This window comes from Podarcis raffonei, chromosome 3 (assembly GCF_027172205.1).
Source record: "Podarcis raffonei isolate rPodRaf1 chromosome 3, rPodRaf1.pri, whole genome shotgun sequence".
Classification (NCBI taxonomy): Eukaryota; Metazoa; Chordata; class Lepidosauria; order Squamata; family Lacertidae; genus Podarcis; species Podarcis raffonei.
The window spans coordinates 81283534-81301628 of NC_070604.1; the positions used below are offsets into that span (position 1 = coordinate 81283534).

The window sequence follows — 18095 nt, forward strand, 5'->3', positions numbered from 1 at the left end:
CTCTATATAGCCATATATTAACTTATTTAATAGAACAATGTTTAATCTAGAATTTTTGCTTGTCACTTCTACTTTTTCTGATTTAAATCTTGTTCTAGTTTAAAAAATGAGCTATTAATTTCAGTCTTTAAAATATGACCATTTCCACAGGCTCTAGTCCAATGTGAACAACTTAAAAAGGAGATGGAGAGAAAGAGAGAGCGTCTTGAAAGGGAATTAGCAATACAAATAGATAAGAGGGCTGAAGAGCGAGAAGCAGTTCGTGAAGAAATGAAGAAAGAAAAAGAGAACTTGTCATCGTTGGTATTTTAAACATTTTCTATATAAGCATTTTGGACTGGAAACAGTTATGCATTCTGCTCTGCTGAAAGGCAGCAAAGTTTTGGACCTTTTTTGCCTTGTTTCATCCCACCCCCCATTAAAACTTCATAGCTAGTTTTTAAAGGGTGGGGAATCAATATTGTGTGATCTCCACAATCGGGATCAGCAGAACATAGCTGAATTCTCGTGACAAGCATGTGGTTGTCTGGTGGAAGTGGGGAAGCAGCAGTCACTCTACACTTAATTTTCACACTAGTCCAAAAATATTAGTGACCCCGACGTGGACTATCTCTATATATCATGGTGTACATGTTTCCTCTATATTTCAGCAAATAAAATGTGTGTGAAGCAGCCTGGAAGTAACACATTTTCTGCATTTGCAAGAGTTTATGTATTGTTATTGTAAACTCTAGGTTTTGGGCTTCTTCTACCTTTTAAATAACAGTGCATTGACCTTCAGCAGTCTCTGAAAGCAGTGTATTTACCATTTGAAACATAACAGTTTTTAGCTTTGTGCTATCATTTTACTGGTTAATTAAGATTTTGTTTTGTTTCAGGTTATGTCTTTATCTCAGAATGTGGCTAGCTTGGAGGGTCAGGTTGACAGGATTACAAGAGAGAAGATCTCTTTAGCCAATCAGCTGGAAGAAGCTCAGAAACAAAATGCCTGTCATGATATTGAGATAAATAAGGTAGAAATGCTTTATGAAAACAAAGTAATCAACTGACATTGATATAAATAGAGAGTGGTTTGATGCCTTGTACATTATGCATGCTAATTGGGCACACTTTTATGATTTAACTGTTGCAGCACTCTTTGGATAGGTTGTTTGTTCACAAAATATGCATATGTATATTGATAAATCCTTTGTAGTACAGTCATACCTCGGGTTACAACGACCAGTTCTGTGCCAACCAAGAGTTGCTTGTATAAGGCAGCTTCCTTCTGTCCTATGTATAGCAGTCAACGTTTCCCTTTTTTTAAGGGAAATTCCCTTATTCCGAATAGGATTCCTCACAAGAAAAGGGAAAAGTTGACAGCTATGTTACAGACGCTTCGGGTTGCGCGATTTCAGGTTGCGCACTTCGCCGAACCCGGAAGTACCGGAAAGGGTTACTTCCGGGTTTCGGCACATGCGCAGAAGCACTGAATCATGACCCATGCGTGCGCAGACGCGGCGCTGCAGGTTGCGAACGTGCTTCCTGCGCGGATCACGTTCACAACCCAAGTGTCCACTGTGCTTTTTATTCCTTTATTAATTAGAAGACAGTCCCTCAAGTTCTGATCTAATTCCAGTGACAGCTTCCCATTTCTGCATGTGGGAATGGGAGACCTGAATGTTTTATTCTTTATGCCATAAGCTACTCACAGAATGTGTTAGAATCATATAATTGTAGAGGTGGAAGTGGCCCCAAATGTCATCTAGTCCACCCCCCTGCAATCCCGGAATCTATGACAGATGGCCATCTAACCTCTGCTCAAAAACCTCCAAGGAAGGAGAGTCCCCAACCTCCCAAGTGAGACTGTGTTGATAGGGAGCAATCAAATATGGTCAATAAATAAACTTTGCGGAGAATAGCTATTTCTTAATAGACTCCGTATTAATTACACGAATTGGTCCATGTACTATGTGACAGTAGATCATTGCTGTAAATGCAGAAGGCGGAAATAGTCTTGTTTATAAAGCTAAAATAAAGCTTTACGCTTGACCTATCAAGCAGCAGATCATTCTTACAGGGCAGGGGGGAGGAGTATGTGTGCTTGTATAATTTTTTAAAACTGGTGTCAGAGATACTGTATTGTTCATGCAGGCATAATTTACACAGACACTTTCCACGTGGCAATCATATTAGAAATAATGGGTGATATCCAGCCAAGTCATATGGGAATAGACTCACTGAAATCAATAGAATAATTACATTGATTTAAATTGGTCTATTCCAAGTATGATTTAGTTAGATATCACACAGTGGAACTAGTGGATGGGGAAATATTATTATTTCAGAAAAAATATGTTGATGTTAGAATACTTGTACAATGCAGTATTTTCCACAGTTAGGAGCAACTCAAATATAAAGCCTAAATGCAATTTTGAAAAATTAATTGTTTATGGCTATACTAACATGGAAGTGGGGAGGGTTGGGTTGCAACACTTGGGAGGTATTTGTGCCCCACGAAAAGTGCCCTGTTTCAATTATTTCAGAGAAGAGACTTCATGGACATGAATATATTGTAGCTTGTATTGAGGTGAGTGGGGAGGAAGTGTGTTCCTATTGCCAATTCTGCAGGGACAGCACTTGCTTTCTTGCTGTTCTGCACAGTAATGAAACTACCGCAGGACAGCAATGAAGAGATGTCATTTCTGTTGCCTCAGTAATGGAATGTGTGTCCCTCCCTTTCCCACTGACACCCACTAAAAAGGAGGAAATGCAGCTTTGTTGTGTCCAGCAATGCCACCACTTAGCTGAATATGATTGGCTATGTGATAGTGACAACATCACATCCAACATGTGATCCCCTATTTGCTGGGATCATCTGTATTGACAAAATACAGAAAGAAATTGGTTCAAAGCAGTAGCAAATAGGGGAAACAGTAGCTGCGAGCAGTTGTGAACAGCCAGGAAAAAGCATAGGATTAGGAGGCTTTTAACTATTTGGGCTTGTGAGTTTGCACCACTTTTACTTTGAAAATGTAAGTCTGACTTAGCCCTAAAATAAACTACTAAACAATAGATATTGAAGATAACCAGCAGAGGGCATCAAAAGCTCTCCTTGTAAATAAATATTGCTCTGTATCCTGAAACTACACACTGTTATCTATTCAATCTAACAGGTGTGTGGAGAAGTACGCTATCAGTTGAATCATGCCAAAATGAAGAAGGATGAGGCAGAAAAGGAACACAGAGAGTATAGAATAAAAACTGTAAGAGAACTTGAAATTAAAAACCAGGTAAGATACCATGATCAAGCTGTTGTTAGAAACTTGAATGTGTTTATCTTCCAGTAGTGATAACTAGTTGTTATAGGTTCTGAATGGCAAGAAACCAGCTATTCCTAATAAAGAAATTGTATTTTTTCCCAGAGAGTTTTTATCCTAAAAAAGTTGTAGGTATAAATAGCAATGCAGTACTTAAAATATTCCATTGTATGCCATGTGTAAACCAACATGCTCTGTGTATATATTATGTAATATCAATTTATATACATTTGTTTGTGGGCTATCAAAAGTTAAAACATAGTAACCACTGTGTTAACAACACTGTTTTTAAAAACACATGTTAAAATACATATTCTGTTCTGTCTTGCCTTTCTAAAAACTTATTTTTATTAATTAGAAAGTTATAAGAAATCCAAAAATAAGTTCCTGCTCATGTAATACAGTGGTACCTCGGGTTACATTTGCTTCAGGTTACATACGCTTCAGGTTACAGGCTCCACTAACGCAGAAATAGTACCTCGGGTTAAGAACTTTGCTTCAGGATGAGAACAGAAATCGTGCTTCGGCGGCGCGGCAGCAGCAGGAGGCCCCATTAGCTAAAGTGGTGCTTCAGGTTAAGAACAGTTTCAGGTTAAGAACGGACCTCTGGAACGAATTAAGTACTTAACCCGAGGTACCACTGTATTGGCAATTTGTAGGCTTACTACTTGGTTGTGTCTTTCAGACTAGGGAATTTAACACTGGGTACCTGTTATAATGCATTCCTTATTAGTAAGCATTTAATATTGGAATAAACCACTACTAAATTAGGAAATTAGACATGTTTATACTGAATCCTCTGAAATCCCTTGTTATACTTTGCCTTTCTGCCAGTTTCAATTTTCACTGGCAGCACTACAGAGCTTTGTATTAAATCCCTGTTCTCATTAAAATGCACATATATGTTATGGAACATGTAGTGCTATGAATTGAAACTGCTCTGTTGCCAATAAATAGCCATTAAAATATTATTCAATACAGGAATGGTGTGACAACATTTTTGTAGAGTTTGTGAAAGGAAACTAATCCAAAGATGGCAGCTCTCAACACTGTATCCAGTTCTGTTCTAGAGGGTCCTTCAACCTCCAATGTGTCGGTTCCCCTTTGTGTATGTGGAAGTGTTTTCTGTTAAGTCAAAGCCACCATTAGATACAGCTTCTTTAAATCATTTGGTTATCTCCTATCAGTACAGGTGCCTTCAAAGTCTTTTGTAACCTTTTTAAGGCCTACAGAGGCTTAAAACAATTTGATATTAACTTGGGAGATAGTGCAGCTATATGAATTTGTATACTAATGAATTGAGAAGTATGAGCAAGAGCAAGCCAAGGTTCATCAACATGGGCCGTTGAGCAGACACAGCACCTTAGCTGTGCTGCCCTTTTATACTTTGTCTGCTGATTTCAGCATCTGGTCTTGATGAGGCATGTGAGCCTCACCTGCTCCAAGCCGGCTCTGGTGATGGGTTCTGTTTTTCTACTCCAGCTCTGGTGATGGGTTCTGTTCACTGAGCTCCATCCCCTTGTCATCCTCCGTCACCATATGAGTACTTCATACACCAACCTCTCCTTCCCCATCCCCAGCTTGCCCCGGTATGTCCCAGCCCCAGCTACACTCCTCACTGGGATCCTCTTCCTCCTGTTCCTCTTCCCCATTGCCTACCAGTTCATGAGAACAGTTTACATGGAGAGGAATGTGCACAGGGGTGAGTTTCCCCATAGCCTCCCTCCCTTGCAGTGGGCCCCCCTCTGCTCCCAAGCCGCTAATTTTGGTGGCTGGTCACATGTAGGCCAGAGAAGAAGCAGCTATGGGATCATAAAATGGTGCAAATATGGAAGACTTTACTAAAAAGGAAAAAGGAAATATAGGTATAAGCAGCCAAACAAGTGTCAGGAACCTCCCTTTCCTGGAAGAAAAAGAAAGCCAAATGCCCTAACATTATTAAGTCTGTAGTGGAGAGCCCAAGCTACACAGAAAATGAAATGTTCTGCCACTTCTGGAACTTGCCGCTTCTGTGATCAGATTTGCATAGTAGAGACTGGCCTAGAGAATTCAGACACGTATTGCTGTAAGCAGTTGAAAGATAAGAAACTGAATGAGCTCCAGTTTGTGCATTGCCTGTTGTTGGTGTTGTAAATTAGCGCTAGAAAATAAATCAGAATTCATTGATAATTGTACTGGTTTTTTCCTGATAATTGTACTGGTTTTATGGAATACGGCGTAGAGAAGAGTAAATGCATATATAAAACAACTTGTAGGAGTTGTTGTTGTTGTTTAGTCATTTAGTCGTGTCCGACTCTTCGTGATCCCATGGACCAGAGCACGCCAGGCACTCCTGTCTTCCACTGCCTCCCACAGTTTGGTCAAACTCATGCTGGTAGCTTCGAGAACACTATCCAACCATCTCGTCCTCTGTAGTCCCCTTCTCCTTGTGCCCTCCATCTTTCCCAACATCAGGGTCTTTTCCAGGGAGTCTTCTCTTCTCATGAGGTGGCCAAAGTATTGGAGCCTCAGCTTCACAATCTGTCCTTCCAGGGAGCACTCAGGGCTGATTTCCTTAAGAATGGAGAGGTTTGATCTTCTTGCAATCCATGGGAGAGTGACATGTAATGTCATTTGCATGGAAACAGCAGCTACCAGTTTCAAGTAAAACAATGAATGAGAAGAAGTTACCAAATTAGCAGCAGCCAAGGGTGAGACCAGTTCAGATTCCAACAGGAAAAGCAGGGTTCAAAACCAGAAGGCAGGCAGGAGCTTGGAGATGACTCCTGGTTGTGATCAAAGAAAGCATTGTAAGAGGTGAGTGAATGGAAAAAATAACAAAAGGAAAGCAAACAGGCAGTTCCTGCCCATCTCCATTACCCCAAAGGAAGCCCCCCCACAACAATCCCCATCATGGTCCCAGACTCAAAGGGCCAAGGTTGGGAGCTCCATTACCTGTCAGTACCATTGCTTATTGGTGGTGGTGGTGATTGTTTTAATGTCCCCTTGTGCCCAGTGTAACCACTGCTGTGCACATGAGGTTGGGTGGGCAAGCAGGAACTGTTAGGTGGCTCTGTTACCTCTTGGAAGGAAAGAAAACAGAAGGAGTCATTGGTCCAGCGGAGGGGTTCCTCTCATCCTGCAAAAATATATTAAATTAATAAATTGATCTTTACATAAACATTGGTTTAACTTAGTGAATAAAAACTCATTTTCTGGGAAACTCCTTTCTGAACCAATTCCATTGAATGTAAGGTAACCTCTCCTCCAGCAGAAAAGATTCAGACACAGTGGAGAGAAGTGTCCCTAGTTACTTCAGCTAACATGCCGTCTGCTCGCCGTAATTTGTGTTTCAGAAGGGTTTACTCCCTGAACATGGAACTAGACTGCTGACTTGTATAGAGACACTTGTCCTAGGCAGACATTTTATCAGTGGCTACTAGTTATAATAGCTATATTACCCCCAGTATAAAAAAATGCATGGCTCTGGATACTACAGTCATACCTCGGGTTGAAGTAGCTTTCGGTTGAGCATTTTCGGGTTGCGCTCCATGGTAACCCAGAAGTAACGGAATGCGTTACTTCTGGGTTTCGCCGCATGCGCAGACGCTCAAAATGACGTCATGCGTGGAAGCAGTGAATCGCGACCCGTGCAGACGCGGGTTGCGTTCGCTTCAGGATGCGAACGGGGCTCCGGAATGGATCCCGTTCGCATCCAGAGGTACCACTGTAGCTGCTGCAGCTCATGTGCGGTTTGTGGCCTTCCTATGAGAATCTATTTGGCCACTGTGAGAACAGAATGTGTAATTGCACTTGCTCTTTGCCTTACCCCAGCTAGGGTGTCAAACAAACTTCTTTGAGACATCCCCACTTCTTCAGCTGTGGGGTGGGAACTAGACTGATAGCAATGAACTATCAAAACAGTGCTCCAAAGGTATGCATTTTACTTAGTTTTGAGATTCTATATTCCACCATTCAAATATTTTCCCCAGGGGGCTGGACAGTAATGATGACAACAAAAGTAATAAACTGGTTGGAACTGGGGCCACAAGACCAATACTGTGACAAAAGCACATAGTGATAAGGGCAGACAGTATCACAACAAAAAAGCATGTAATCTGCCAAGGCAGATCAAAAATATGAGCTCTTCAAGTGGAAGGAAAGACAACCTCAGCTCCCTTGTAGCGGAGTATGTCCGGGGACTCAATGACATATAAGCAAGACTGGCTGAGCCAAGAGACTCTGATGCCCATGGAATGGCAACTGTCATGGACTGGCAGGATGCAGAGGCATGGGGGGGCACCAGTTGGGGAACCCCCAGGGGAAGAAGGCTCAGATCCAGGTGATTGGTGGTGGGACAATGAATGGTCAGGGAGAAGAGGGAGCCTAACAGACTACACTATGGCAAAGTTTGGCCTTGTCATCAGTATTAGTCACCATTGCATCAGCAAGACTTGTAGCTGAACTTGGGCCACTTTCCATCACAAGGAACTTTTGAACTTTTTCACGGACAGAAATATTTAGCTGACCTTAAAAGCATCTGTCTGAACGTGCATGATACCTTCTCGTCATGCATAGGACTCAAAAGGTGTACAAGGCAAGAACTAAGCCTTTTTGCAAAACATAGAATCTGTGTTCACATAATTTCACTCTACTTCTATGGACCAAAAGGCATCAGTGACCATCATGGCCTGGTGGCTCACACCCCTTTATTTCATTAGTTTACACCTCCCTAAAAGTGGTCCTTCCTGAAGGCACAGTTGCCCATCTTATCTGGTCAGTGGTGGCTTGCACTGCAATTTTTACCAATATTCCTTTACAGATGGTATGCAGGACAGCAACTGGGACCCACCCAATCTCTTTCATTAAACACTATAGCATGAATTTACTGTATTTGCATGCTTGGAGGCAGCCTTTGGCAGGCACATACTCCAACAAGTGCTTCAGAGCAATTAGTCACCTATCTTCCACCCAGGAATTAACAAGGTTGGCTTTTGAACATCCCACTTGGTGATGTCCTTGTGCCCACTTGAGAAGGTTCTGAAAGGTGTTTCAGAAGGGACACTAGGACACTACCCAAGTCCATCCTATGCAGGCTATTATTTCTTCCCCAGTTAGTTGCTATAGATTCAGCTGCAGATAGCAGGAGTCTGTCGTGTCACTATACTGTTTCCCCTCATTTGGTTGTTTCCTTATCCTTTTCCTTATGCTCTCGGAATGTATGGAACCCCGTATTCCTTTCTGTGCTCCATCAGAAGGCAAATTGCCAATGAAAGGGAGGGGAGAATTGGAAATCCTCTTGGCGTAATGACGGTTTTTTCCAGCCTTCAAGCGATTGGTGGATGACAACCCACTTGGTGGTATCCCAGTTTCTTTCCCACCATGCCTTCATTCTTTAATTATCTGTTGCCTCCTTCAGTGGGTGGGATGTTTTAGTCCTGCCTTTTTTATAAAGATGAATGTGTTTTTAGCTTTTATTCAGTTTTAGTTCTATGTTGGTTTTAATGTCCATGCTATTTTTGGTAAGTCATTTTGAGTTGCTTTTTGTTAAAAAAAGCAACAAATTCAGTTAATAATAACAACATACTACAATACACTTAATTCAATAAATAATAACAACACTCCACTCTACAGGAAGCCTGGTAAGGCAGGTGCAGTTGATATAGCCTACAATTACTCCCTTCCCCACAACCCTCAAACCGATACTGGTACTGCACTTCATATGGATGCAACTGGTATAGATCAATTCCTTTTGCCTTGTCCTCTCAAGTCTTGGTTATACAGGTCAGCTTACCCCTGCCAGTTTGATCCTCACCTGCTGTATTGGTTACCACTGCCTCTACCCAAAGGAACAAACCCTTATAAGAATATAAGACAACAGACTTTGGATGCTGTGTGACTGTTATTATGTAGAAAAGAAAAAAAAACAACAGAATTTGTCCCGGCAAGATTTAACAAAAATGTATTGTGTGTGTAGAGCTTGTAAGCATGCATAGAATCAGGTTATTAAATTGAAAATTTCCATTTATTATTTAGATACATAGTGACTGAAAACATATTTAATTTGAAAATAGGTAAACACTTTATATGACATAGGAGGCTTTATATAACATAATGAATAAGTACATTATATAACATAATGAATAAGTACATAATTTTGTGACGTAAAATACATTGCTTATTTTACATCTTAATTCTCATAGTCTTGTTAAGCTGCATTAGAATTACACTAATATTCTTAGTGTTTTATACATATATCACAAGAATTGTATTTTTATTAAACTAAGGTTTCAATATATAATTTTTCTGCACTAATCAGATCCGACAAAAATATACAGTAAGCAACAGTTGATAGTAGTTGCTGGGAAAACCAGTGTTCTCAATGAACTGAAGTGTTCATGTTCTTCTATTGATAGAGCAATAAATATTTATAGTTTGAGTGGGGTTAAATGGGCTTAATTCTTTTCTGGGTTATGATCACTGTTAATAATAACCATACCTGATAACCACTTAGTGATGTGGGCTGCAAAAGGTGGTGAATTGTCTAACATTGCCTCCCTATCCATTCTACTGATAGAAACCCCTGCTCAATCAAAGAGTCTTCCAACAGGAGAAGAGCACCACTGGATGTAACCCACTTAATATTTCTACTATAAGAGGGGGCCACTCCACCAGGCTACAGCAAAGGGGGGAATGGAGGCAGGGCACTCCATCAACTCTGTTGAGAAATCAGTTTGTGCTTTCCCTCTCCATCAACTATCCTTCAGCACTGGCTACTCTATCAGGCTGCAATAGAGGAGACCAGCAATTTTTGGCTCCTCAAACTATTTTCATTTAAGTTAACTGAAAGAACTTGGTGGCTAAAAACTGCTGACTTGAGTTTGCTTCCCCACCCCAATCACTCCAGCTTCCTTTAGAGTATAAGCCTAGGAGTCTTGTTTGTTACTGATCTTATGTTATCAGCTCTGGAAACACTTATGGCCAAATAGAAGGGTGAAGATGCTTTAAATAAATAAATAAATTTGCCATAGTTATTCATGTATGTGAGTTGAATATAGAAATCATATTTCCATAGTAATCCAGATTTTTTTTAAAAAATATGAAAGTTTAGGATATGGAAAGAACATTAAGTTAGTGTTTTAAGTGTAACACACATTTCTTTGTTGTTTCTGGGTGAAATTCATTTAAAATCTTTATCTTGGGATCTTGGGCTCAAACTAAATGAGAAGCTGTTTGCTCTCTGTACACAACCAAGATTAGCAGGCATAGTATTGCCTTAAATCCCTAGGCTTAAACATCTGGCAGGTAGAGGGAGGCCATTTTCAGCAAAAGTCCTTTTATGTTGGAATATGCTTTTTTGTTGGTCCGACAGAACCTGAGCTGATTTATCTTGAGGGGATGGTATAAAGCCCATCTGTTCACTTTAAATATTTCCCTTGAGAAAATAATGAGAGCTTATATTTATGCCTATAGTGTAGAATTATGAGGTTGTCTTGGCTTTAGTTGACAGTTGTCAAATTATGTTTGTTTTTCGTTTTAAACAAATGCCTTTTCGGTGTGTGTGTGTGTGTGTGTGTGTGTGTGAATGGGTCAGAATGTCAAGGGGGAACTGGGGATGGGGACTTAGAGTGATCAACCTAATTTCTATAGCCATAAACTGTTAAAAAAGGAGTCCTTGATATACTTAATAGTTTCTTATTTAATTTAATTACCCTAATAAGAACATGGTAATTGTGGTGTTGGAATGTTAATAGGCTTATATTCTAAGCATGACTGCTGATACTGCTGCATTTATCTGCCTATTACAGGTAGTTATATAAGTTTGGGGGAGTTTATCTAAAGCTAGTAGCACTGAATAGTAAATAATGAAATTAGTAGCTCAGTCTTTCTCATTCTCATTTCAATTTCTGTTATAGGCAGGATTTTCTTTAAAGTGCCCTTTGATATATTTTTTGTTATAGAATGTATATATGTACAATGTTTGTGGTGTATATAACTTCCTTTATTGTTATAATTGAATTTGCTGTGCTCCTCTGTGTGTTTTTAAGGAAATAGAGAAATTGCAAGTGGAGCTCAATGAATATAAACTGCGTTTGGAGCAAGCACTGCAGGATACAGCAAGAGCTAAGGAAGAATGTCTGAAACAAACAGAATTGCTGGGTAAAGCTGAGCACCAACTGCACCTCGCCAGGTACCCCTTATCGTATATGGCCTTAGCACCAATTTCAATTTTATACTGCAAATTTTTGCCAGCAGCTTATCCACAGTTGTTAGAGATTGATTCAGTGCACAGCTTTCAGGCATATTAGCAGTGAAGATGTACTGAGCAAAACATTCAGATAAGATGAAGCGTGGCAGGGATTTAGTGATAACAAATCTATTCATCCAGAGCATTCTTTCTGTTCATCTAAAGTATTCTTCAAACAATCACGGTGTTAAATGTCATCTTAGAACAATTTGTAGTCAGTAAAAGTTATATACACCCAATTGTTCTTTCAAGGTTCTTTGATGCAGTTGCTTTGAGGAACAATTGAGATTATATAGCACATTGCTCTCCAGTTCCTTATTGATATGTAAAAGCTGAAAATAGCTATCACTTTCCTAGTTACTTGATTATATTTAAATGCGTGCATGGCCTTCAGAGAAAATTGATGATCATGCATAAAACAGTCAATTCTATGCCAAAAATGTTTGTGTGGTAGACAAGCAACTAACTACACACACAAAAACTTTCTGAAGTTTGTGCATTTTTCTCTTAACAGTAGCCCCATTACTCTTAACACCTGCCTGCTCCCACTGAGCTTGATTAATTTAACACTTCAAACTCATTACTGTTTCATTTTTTTATCTATAGCATGAACTGCTTTCTGGAATGAAAGTCAAGATTTAAAAGTATGCCAGAAAGCATTTAGATTTGGAGTATTAGTACATGTATTGTATGTGCATACAGACTCGCACAATGGATATGAATATGGGAGATTATAGTATGCTTCTTAAATGATCACACCATCCTCTTTTTTTTAAAGAAATGATGTAAATATAGATCATGGGCTAGTAGCAGATGGGAAGAAAAACACCCTTCTTACAGCCTGTATTTAGAGAACAAATATGCTAGAGGTTAATGAACTTGAAAAAAGTTTTGGGTAAGTTGTTAAGACAGCAAAAGTTTTGATTTTGCAGGACTTCTTTTATAATGATTTGTTGTGATAGTTAACCAAATGGTTTACCAATTTCCATCCGAAGGCTAATCATACAAGTTATGAAGCTGTGTGGTGTCTTGGAGAAAATCCAAATTGTAGATAGCTTTTCTGAAAAACTTCCACATTCTTAATAAGGTATACTAAGAGCTTAATTAAGTCAAGCATCCAAATAAGTGATTCACATTAATGATGAGACAATACTACTTCAGGGTTACATAAGCATGTAGTCTGCAGAAAATTGTTTTAGATGTTTGATTGCAGAAGATGGATGAGTTTCACAGTGATATTCGGCTTTGCTTTCTTATGGCTTAAGAATTGTTATTGTTGCTATCTTACAGCTTTCCAAAGTATAACTTGTCATGACAACATTTCTCCAAGTGATATTTTCCTCATATACCCTTATCGTTCTCATGTTGGTCTAACAACTAGACTTCCTTATTTGTGATAATGTGAAATGGGTGGGGAACTGCAAAATCCTGGTCTGATGAATCACTCATGACCACCAGTCTTTTGTCATTGTTTGCTTTCCTGCGCTGTGTTTTCTTATCAATTACTTTTGTTATGGTTTAGCATCATATGTCAGTGTTATAGTTTTAAATTGTGGTCTTATCCACCTTGAGTCATAAAACGAAGTACAGATTGCATTTGTCTCCCTTTGTGGAGCATTGCTGTTTTGAAAGAAGTACGTCATTTTTGTGGGTGGCTTTTCGTGTCTGCAGGTGTAGTTGAGTGGCCTATGTTTGGCCCTTCTAACACAGCTGAAGTTTTATTAAAGTTGGACCCATAAAGAAAGTGAGGCTGCTTCTTTCCTCAGGCAGACAATTCAATGGTTAATTTTAAAAACAAAAGGAAGTTTAGGAACATCAAAAGCAACCTTATACCAAGTCAAAACACTGATCCATCTAATTTAAAGGTTCAGTTTATTCCCACATAGTATAGTATTTCTGATTGTAAATAACTAAATAATTGCTGTTAGATGTCTTGTTAACATGCAGATATTGAAAAATAAAACAGTGTAGGGGAAAAAAGCACAAGCATGCATGGCATCTGAACTCAGTTATAGTATAGTGACTTGAAAGACTCACACATCCTGTCTTTGTGGTCCATCTGTCTCCATTCTCTTAACCTTTTATCCACCAGCATAACTAGAAACTTGCTTTAAAAAATAAGTGGCTGTCTTCGTGTTCAGAAACAGCTCAACTTCACACTAGGAATTGAGATACTGTATGATTATGATTTCTAGCCTTTTGTAAATACAAGCATGATATAAATTTCCAATAGAAAGAGGAATGAGTGTTGTAACTAAGTGCAAATATGTATTGTTATTCCTAATTATGACAATTTTTTACAAAAAAATCTGAAAAATCTGCCGCACTAAATTCTGTAACACCCCCCCCCATATATTGCAGGGGCATCTTCTCCCATATGAAATTCAGGTTTAAAACTGTCACCCGTCAACTTTTTATTCTCCAAAAATGACTTCTCAAAAATAGTGCTTCCCTCTACCCCAAAAAATAGTTTAGTTACCTGTAAAAAAATAATAATTGTTCGTATTTGGTCTTCATTCTGCTTTTTTTCACTAAATTTGCAGAAGCATGTTTTTTATCTATTTATATTTCATTTATGTTTGTGCTAGTTTTGATGGCAAAAATTAGGCTCGTGTTTCAGTGGCAGTAAATACGGATTATAATTTTATTCTGTTTTAGAGATGGTTGAGATGGTTAACAAAATAATAAATACTTAAAACTTCAATGCACTTTGTTTTTCCATAGAGTTTTAGTCTGCTCTGTTCCAAAAGTAGACTACTGTGTGTGATTCCTATGTTTCAGTCATGGGTCACTCTTATTTATTCTGTCACATTGGAATGACAGTCACTTGTGTGAAATGATGCAGTAAAAACATACATGGGAGTGTCATCCAGTTACACTGCTTCTAGGTGTGTATTTACAATTGCTGTCAGGCATGCAAGTGTCCTTCAAATGTTACAAAAATATTAGGCTAATCCATGGTGGAAACATAAATGCCTATAATATGTGTCGTGTCTTGCTGACCCAGACTGTGTGAGTCTTCTGTGGGTGGGAATTCCATATTACGGTTTCAGTGCCTACTAAAGATGTTTTTATTCAGACAGACCTTCCCAGAGGGGTGATTACAGCCATGCTGACTGTCAGTTTTATGAAATGGCAGAATATAATTTTATATTGTTTCTATATGTTCTTACTTTTGTTTTCATAGAACTCTTGTTGAACATCGCTTTGAATTTCCCCCCAATATGAAATGAATCATAACTTTATTAAATAAATAAAATAGATCACACCCCCACCCCCCAAAACTGGCTTTGTACATGCCCTTGCAGTCTTCGTTAGTTGTGCAGATGGTAAACTTGAAAGTGTGCTCTTGAGCAAGCCTGAAGGAGGCAGTGAGACATGGAGTGGAGGTGGACAGAGTTTGCTTGACAGAGCGCAACATTAAGGGCTGCATAGGTTACTTTACTGCTGCCTTGATTTCTGCTCAGAAGGCATTCTGTAGACCTGTATATTTAAAAATTCTTAATCATTTGATTCATCCTTGCATCTTTTATTCCTCAATCCAGTTAATATTTCTGTTGTGTAAACAGTTCAAAATATAATTGGTTGAGAGAAATCCATCAGTGCCATCCAACTGTTCTAATGAATTGGAAAAGTAAGATGGGTGATTGGCTGAACTGGTGCCAAATAGTGTTCGTTGGCTATTTATTTTTATTAAGAGTGAGTAAAATTCACCACTGTTCTACAGATCCTTTGGATTATTACTTGCTCTGATACTCCAGACAGCTTTTCCCCCCTCTTCAACTAACACTGAAGTGTAGGTGAAGTGCCTAGCTCAATGCTTTGGTCTTGCTTGCGGTCATCCATACTCTGGTTGCTTCTTACATAGATTACCATAACACCATCAGTTTAGAGCTGCTCTTGTAAATGGTTTGGAAGTAGTTTATCCCTGTTTTCTCTATGTCCTAGCAGGATAGGTTGCAGGAAGCAGTTAAAATAATTCTTTTTTAACCACACTGGGACCGATTCCAAGGTGTTGGTTATTATTTACAGAATCATAAATGTCCAAGTCCCTGTCTTTGCTCTCTTATTTTTTGGAAAGTGAAATCCTATAGTATTTGGTTAAGGCTTTCTCAGTTGTAGTGCCACAATTAATGGAATGCTTTGACCGGGGAAGCCTGCCTAGAAAGGCAATTAATTTTCAAAAATAACAATGTATATTAATTAGAACAACTTTTTCTTCTTTTTCCATGCACACAAGGAACTTCAGAACATGATGTCTAATGCTTCCTGTAGTCAGTTTATGGTCTATTCATATGTCTTTCTAGTTTGTGCCTAGGACAGAGGTTCAAATGCATACTGTTAGTCTTAATGGGCTTGAAAACCTATCTATTGATTTTTCAGACCATTTTGCAGCTTTTCACATTTCCTGAAATGGTGGGTACAAGGTATTGGGAACTCCTAATGAGAGTTTTACAAGCATATATTGATGGTTTTATACAACTCAGATTCATTTCTGCAGAGCTTGTGCCTAAGAAGCTCCATGAGGATTGTGCCCAGTTTGAACAGTTGAAGTGTCAAATTATTCCATATTATTTTGCCGGTAATAGTTCATAGGGTTTACATTTCAGCAGAAGAGCTCAACATTATTCCATGACTGAAAAGTAGAAAAATCATTTGAAAATTACATTTTTTCAAGACAATGGTTTTGAAGGACATACAAAAGCGATTAGCAACACCGCATCCATTTTAGCTTCAAATACCTACTGTTTATCAGTGCTTCTAGTAGCCTCTAGCACACTTTCAACAGCTTCATTGGCATTAATTGAAGTCCATGTATAATAAATAAGGCACATAAATTAAACCTGTCATTCTATTGCCCAGGTTCTTGCAACATAACTAAGTTTCTTAGGTTTTGCTTTTTTGGTTATAATGTTGGCAGCATGCTTTGCTAGAAGATTGAATGTATGTGTGTTCCTAATATGTACACACTACTGGTTTTCAAAAGAAATTTCTCACTGCCACTCATAAATATTCCAGGTACTTAATAACTACTGCTGTACTTCTAAATATTGTCTGCTACAGAGAAGCAGAATTTTATGGGGTTCTAAAAAAATATACTGGCATATGAGATGTTCACTCATATTTATATAATTGATGTGAAAAATTGTAACAGTCTAGATTGCATTACTGACAAAATATCAAATGAATACTCACCATTAAAACTAGAATCCATAATAGCACATATCAATGGGAAAATATACTTGGCACAAGAATGATTCTTAATTTTTTAAAATATGTAATTTCAAAAAGATTACCTGGAAACTTATAATTGAAAAGAAGTATAAAATCCTGAAATAAGATAACATGCTTAATAAACTCCTTAGTGTCTGTTTTATATGTTTATTTTTCATTAAATTTAGGATTGCTTGTAGTTCAGTCAACATTTATTCCTATCTGTTTTTCATATACAAAGGCATTGGGATGCCAGGAAATAAACTGTTAACGGAGAATTAACTTCTTTGGCATGCTTTCATACTTATCTTCCAAATTAAAGAAAATGAAATGGGCAGAAGCAGAGTGTAGATTACCTCCTTTTTGTCAAAAAATGGTGGGAATTTGAAAATTAATAATAAAAAAGGGAACAGATGCAGTAACATGCCAGAGGGAGATTAATGTGGAGAGTAAAATCTGTGAGCAACAAAACTGAAGCAAACTGAATCAGTGGGAGGTGGTTGTACAATCAAAATCAGGATAAAAGAGAAATTACAAACAACCCTGCACTTGTCAAAGTAGTAGTAATGAAATCCTGACTCTGCCAGCAGTGAGAACCTGTGTTAGCACTTTGGGGTAAGGATGGTAGCCGGGTGCCAGGTAGGAGGGCAGTGTTAGGTTGCTGGGCAGCAGCCATCTTGTGTAGAACAGATGGCACTGAAAGCTGGCAGGGGAGGGGCTCCTTAGCAGAACTAATCAGACAGTAACAGATAGGGCAGCTGGGAAGACTGACCACAGAGAGGGAAACTGCAGGATAGCTGCAGAGTTCCATGATGTTTACAGTGGTGTGCCCATTGGTCTGATAGAAGACCTTGCAATGCCTTTTTACTGCAGAAGGCACAGGAAAACTTTTGTTAACTGGGCAGTTTATCTGAAAATCTTGCAACATAGGGAATGCATAAAGCCAGTGATGAATTGAAGTTACGAATTCATGAAAGTGTTTGCTCTGTGTGTGTGTGTGTGTGTGTGTGTGTGTGTATATATATATGCACATACTTACATTCCTTTGGAGTTAGAAGCATATTGCAAGGCTTATATCCCATGATCAGTACGTTTTGCTCATTTTCATTTCAAAGTGTGTTCATTTGAAATAAAGTGAAAGCAATTTGTGTTAATTCAGATCACATCCTGGTGTCATCGATACATGCGGGACGCGTTAGGATTAGGAGCTATACTGAAATCAATACAGTTTGTAATATTTTTCTCAGTGCCTTTTAATAAGGGGGCACCAGATTTTGCCTTCTGTGCATAATAATCACTGTGTCTCAGGATGTTAACTTTTAATCATGATACATCTTTATGTTGCCCAGCCACCA

At 38.7% G+C, this 18095-nt stretch overlaps 1 protein-coding gene across 6 annotated transcripts in view; it reads left to right on the plus strand.

Moving 5' to 3' along the window:
* Nucleotides 1–18095, plus strand: part of SDCCAG8 (SHH signaling and ciliogenesis regulator SDCCAG8) — a 102230-nt gene that overhangs the window by 18955 nt on the left and 65180 nt on the right. For all 6 annotated transcript variants that reach the window (XM_053382676.1, XM_053382673.1, XM_053382671.1 and 3 more), the window contains exons 10-13: nt 151–303; nt 879–1013; nt 3156–3272; nt 11327–11469. In XM_053382676.1, the coding sequence (XP_053238651.1) occupies nt 151–303; nt 879–1013; nt 3156–3272; nt 11327–11469 (548 nt within the window). The remainder of the gene's footprint in view (nt 1–150; nt 304–878; nt 1014–3155; nt 3273–11326; nt 11470–18095) is intronic.